The sequence below is a fragment of the Lipotes vexillifer genome, unplaced genomic scaffold (genome assembly GCF_000442215.2).
Source record: "Lipotes vexillifer unplaced genomic scaffold, Lipotes_vexillifer_v1.1 scaffold8, whole genome shotgun sequence".
Classification (NCBI taxonomy): Eukaryota; Metazoa; Chordata; class Mammalia; order Artiodactyla; family Lipotidae; genus Lipotes; species Lipotes vexillifer.
In genome coordinates this window covers 2066284-2071256 of record NW_006781519.1, presented here as the reverse complement: position 1 = coordinate 2071256, position 4973 = coordinate 2066284, and the positions used below count along the sequence as shown (strand labels likewise).

Here is a 4973-nt window from a genome sequence, read left to right as displayed (position 1 = left end):
AAATCCAAGATGTTAAAATGACCTAAGAAAGCCTCTAGGATCAGGCTATTTACTTCCTATGCAGTCTTACCTCCTGCTGCTACCCTCTTGCACTTTAGGCTCCATCAACACTAAATACATGGTGCTCTTTCAGATTTCTCTGTTTTTTCACATATTGTTTCTTCTGACTGGGGAATGTCTGTCATTTCCTCATTTCCCAGGTGAACTCCTATTTATCCTTCAAAATCCTGTACTGACATCACCAACTCCAGGAGGCTTCTGTGAATGCCCCTCTCTCACAAAGTTACCCCTGCATCAATCCATTCATTAGTTTGTTTATTATTGAGCAAATATTTATTGAGTACTTAGTGTGGGCTCGATGCCATGTTAGGTACTGGGAACACCATGGTGATAAGACAGATCAAACATGACCTTTACCCTTCTTAGCCTTATATTTAGCAATGAATACACGCATGCATACACACACACACACACAAACACACACATCCAAATAGTCAAATAAAAAAAAATAATCCTCAATTTTCTAAGTGCTACGAATAAAAGAAACAAGGAACTGTGATGCAGAATAATGACTATAAGGGATAGATACAGAGGCAACATAATATAAGGTTGAGCCATGTGAAATTACTGGTATTTGACTTTTTTTCTATATAATTGGTGATTTTATAGAGTTCCACCTAGTAATTTCCTTTCTGAGGAATTGACCTCTAAACTGAGGCATGAAGATGAGGTGGAACTGACCATGGTGGCTAAGCTTGGAGCTTAACATGTTCCAGAAACCAAGAGAAGATTGGAAAAGATAGAATTGAGAAAAGGAGTGAATAACTCTCAATGAAATGTAAGAGCATTAAGCAAGACAGATCATGCAGGATCTTTATAGGAGTGTGGATCTAATTCTCATTAAAATGTAAAGCCATTGGAGTATTTTAAGATCCTTCTGATTTCAGTGTGGTATTGGAATAGAAGAGAGTAAGAGTAAATATAGGGCTGTCAATTAAGAGGTTGAGGGACTTCCCTGGTGGCTCAGTGGTTAAGAATCCACCTGCCAATGCAGGGGACACAGGTTCGATCCCTGTTCTGGGAAGATCCCACATGCCACAGAGCAACTAAGCCCATGTGCCACAACTACTGAGCCTGTGCTCTAGAGCCCGTGAGCCACAACTACTGAAGCCCACACACATAGAGCCTATGCTGTGCAAGAAGAGAAGCCACCGCAATGAGAAGCCCTCACACTGCAGCGAAGAATAGCCCTCACTCTCAGCAACTAGAGAAAGCCTGCGCACGGCAACGAAGACCCAACACAGCCATAAATAAATAAATAAATAAATAGGAGGTTGATATAAGGAGGCAATATAATGTTGTGTTAGGTGTGCAGGGTTTGGCATCAGGCTGCCTTGATTTAAATCCTGGTTTTGCCATTTGCCATTTTTTATGTTCCTTTATGCAAGTACTCATTACTCAAATTCTCTAAGCCTCAGTTTCTTCATCTGTGTATCAGGGATAATAATAGGATCAACTTCATAGGGTTAGTCTGGAGACTGAATGAGATAATCCACTACACAACACTAAGCAGTCCCTGGCAGATAATAAACAATAGATACTAGAGATTAATAGTCCAAATGAAAAATGACAGTACCTGGACTATGTTGGTGACAATATATTTGGAGAAAAGTGAATGGACATGAGACCTATTGTTGTGGGGGTTTAAACAGCAGGATTTAGTATGAATTGGATGTGAGAATTGAGGGAGAAGGATTTTTCAGGTATGACTCCTAGGTTTCTATCAAAGAGTAGAGTGGATTGTGCTGCACTCTACTAAAATGGAGAAGGTCTGCCTGGTATAGAATTTGGCTATAGAAATTACTCTCTCTCTTTATACCATATAAGGCAGAAAGAAAGAAAGAAAAACGTAATTATCATACAATATAAAAGGAAATAGTTATTTAAAAAAATTAGATAACAGAACCTTATATGAGATATAAAAAACACTTTATGTTATATTCATACCACAGCATCTAAAACATGCAAAAATCTTGTGTGTATATTCTTTTTTCTCAAGGTCTAAGATTTTGGAAATTTTTCTACTGTACTATGTGATAGACAGTGACCAATTAAACTTTTGTGCTTACTTTGTCTTATATTAAAGGTGTTTTGTAATCATTCCATCTGCTTCTCTCACAGAATGGAGCCCACTTGGTTTACTAGCAGATGAAGAATTTAAGGAGGATGTCTATCTTTATTCTCTTTAGCAACTGAGAGTCAGCTCTGGGAACCATCAGGCACCATGGGGAAGCGGGACAATCGGGTGGCCTATATGAATCCTATAGCAATGGCCAGATGGAGGGGCCCATCTCAATCTGCAGGCCCCACAATACAAGATTATCTGAATCGACCAAGGCCCACCTGGGAAGAAGTGAAGAAACAATTAGAAAATAAAAAGAAAGGCTCCAAGGCATTAGCTGAATTTGAAGAAAAAATGAATGAGAATTGGAAGAAGGAACTAGAAAAAAGCAGAGAGAAATTATTAAGTGGAAATGAGAGCTCGTCCAAAAAAAGAGAAAGAAAGAAAAAGAAAAAGAAGAAATCTTGTCAGTCTTCATCTTCTTCTACATCAAGCTCTGATTCTTCAAGCAGTTCTTCAGATTCTGAGGATGAGGAAAAGAAACAAGGAAAAAAGAGAAAGAAAAAGAAGAACCGTTCATACAAATCATCAGAAAGCTCTACATGTGAATCTGAATCAGAGAGCAAAGAATCTGTAAAAAAGAAAAAGAAGTCAAAGGATGAAACAGACAAAGAAAAGTATATTAGAAGTCTCAGCAAAAAAAGAAAGAAGACTTGTCCTGAGGATAAACCTTTATCATCAGAGTCCTCATCAGAATCAGATTATGAAGAGGAGGTACAAGCAAAAAAGAAGAGAAGACATGAAGAGCGAGAAAAAGCAATGGAAAAAGCAAAGAAGAAGAAGAAGAAACAGCACAAAAAACATAGTAAGAAGAAGAAAAAGAAGTCAGGTTCAAGCCACAAGTCCGGATAATATCAAGAAAAAAAGCAAGATTTCCCTATTGAAAAAAGCAAGGTGTAAAGGAAACTTCAGCTGTGAATGTTAGGGCATATTTACCAAAATGCATGAGTTTCCCTGTGTTAGTAGAATTATTCCTGGACTTTGAGTTGCCAGTCAAATGCTACTGTGCCAGAAAGGGACATAATTGTTGCCTGCAGCTTAAATATAGGATCTTGGGGTTTTTTGTATGTTTTCCCCTCCACTGGCTAATTCTTCTGAGAGCAAAACCGCGTTGTCATACTAGTGGTTAAAATGTTTGGAATTAAAGTAAAATGTTTTAGATGGTAAATAATTTTTACCAAACAGTGGATCTAATGTTAAAAGTATTGAATTTGGCTACATCTTTAAAATATAATCAGAAATATCCAGGTGACAATAGCTGACATTTTTGAAGCATAGACTTAACATTGTCTCAAAATACTTACTTTTGAAGATTAAAAGTTTAGTTTATTTTTCTTTTCTCCTTAAAGAAATTTTGTTTACATGGGGAAAGGGTTTGTGGGGGGAAAAAGAGTTTGATCTCACTTTGGCGAGCTGAATAGTGTGCCTTTGATCCTTACACATCCTATTTTTGCCAGTGCAGAAGCCATTCTTTTGTTACTTAGTAATGTATGCTGTTTCACATGAACAAGAAAGACAGCAATTTACAGTATATGTAAGGCCCCAGTTTTATGAAATTTACCTCCATTTCGACAGTACCGAATAATATTTAGTGTTAGAGTGTTACATGATTTGAATTAACTTTGATACCCTTTGGAGGGGAATAATTTTAAATAGACCCTGGTATTTTTTGATTAATAAAGATTCTGAAATATTTTGCATGCTATATACTATTAAGTTTTGATTATCCAGAGATATTCTATATAACCAGTAATCCTTTTTTATATGATTTATGCTTAGGATACAAGTTTCAAGTTTGTAATTTCTTAATCTTACTATATTAATTTCATGACTGTGTTTAATTGCACACTTGCCAAAATATTTAGCATGTAAAAAGAAGGTTTTTAAAAAATATTTAATGCCTTCATATTGAAGCTGGTTTACTGTAAGCAAGTTGAGTGCCAGACCTCTAGTACGCTGTATGTCTTGTTACATAAAACTACTGCCAAAATCTTAGCAACTATGCTGTTTAAAATTTTCTTTTCTTAAGCATTAATATTGAATTAAAATAGGAGTTAAATTTAGGAGATTATAATCTTTCTGTTTCACATTTTACTAACATTTGGAGTTTGTTGCCTTGTGTTTGTTGCTGAATCACGTTTGCCACTATGCTGAAATAAGTTGAAATTTATTTTTACTCTACATTTTTTATATCAGAGTAATATGAATTATAAATTGAGGTCTAACAAAAGCACCTGTTACAGAGGGTGTGCTAATTGTAATGTCATATGTACAAAGTATTTTAGCATGAGGAGAGAATAAATAGCTATTTTTTTAAATAGCTGATTTCATGTCAGTTCCCTTGAATCACAAGTAAAATTATTATAAAGATAGAAAACATCTGGTAGATAAATAACATACTGGGTCCCAAAATTTTTGCATTGCATACCCCGGAATCTCTCAGTAACATTCTTGGACAATTATAAATGTAATGCCTTGTTAGGTCACATTGAAGCTTCATAACTTTAGCTGTTTCCTAAAATATATGTCTATATGCGGATAAAAACTATTGTATTTAAGAGATATTTTCTATCCATATAGAATTTTTCAAAAATTGTTTTTCATTAAAATATGAAAAAAAGCTTATATTATTTGTAGAATGTGGCAAAGACATTAACAGCTATCAAATATCTATGTGCCCCCATTCACTTCCCAGCCCCTTGTACTTAGGCAATGCCATTTATTACTTCTAGCAGAGGGATTACAGAGAGATTGTAAGCAGAAGTGGTGTGTCGTTTCAATACTGGAGCAG

General features: G+C 35.6%; 1 protein-coding gene across 1 annotated transcript; it reads left to right on the top strand.

Moving 5' to 3' along the window:
* Window positions 1–2268: 2268 nt before the first annotated feature.
* FAM133A (family with sequence similarity 133 member A) lies at window positions 2269–3048 on the top strand. The gene has a single exon (XM_007454756.1). It carries the CDS (start codon window positions 2285–2287, stop codon window positions 3032–3034), a length of 750 nt encoding a protein of 249 aa, XP_007454818.1. The 5' UTR covers window positions 2269–2284; the 3' UTR covers window positions 3035–3048.
* The last annotated feature ends 1925 nt before the right edge of the window (window positions 3049–4973 follow it).

Excerpts from the sequence above, each read along its gene's own strand:
- FAM133A (XM_007454756.1), top strand. The coding sequence starts at position 2,285 with ATGGGGAAGCGGGACAATCGGGTGGCCTATATGAATCCTATAGCAATG.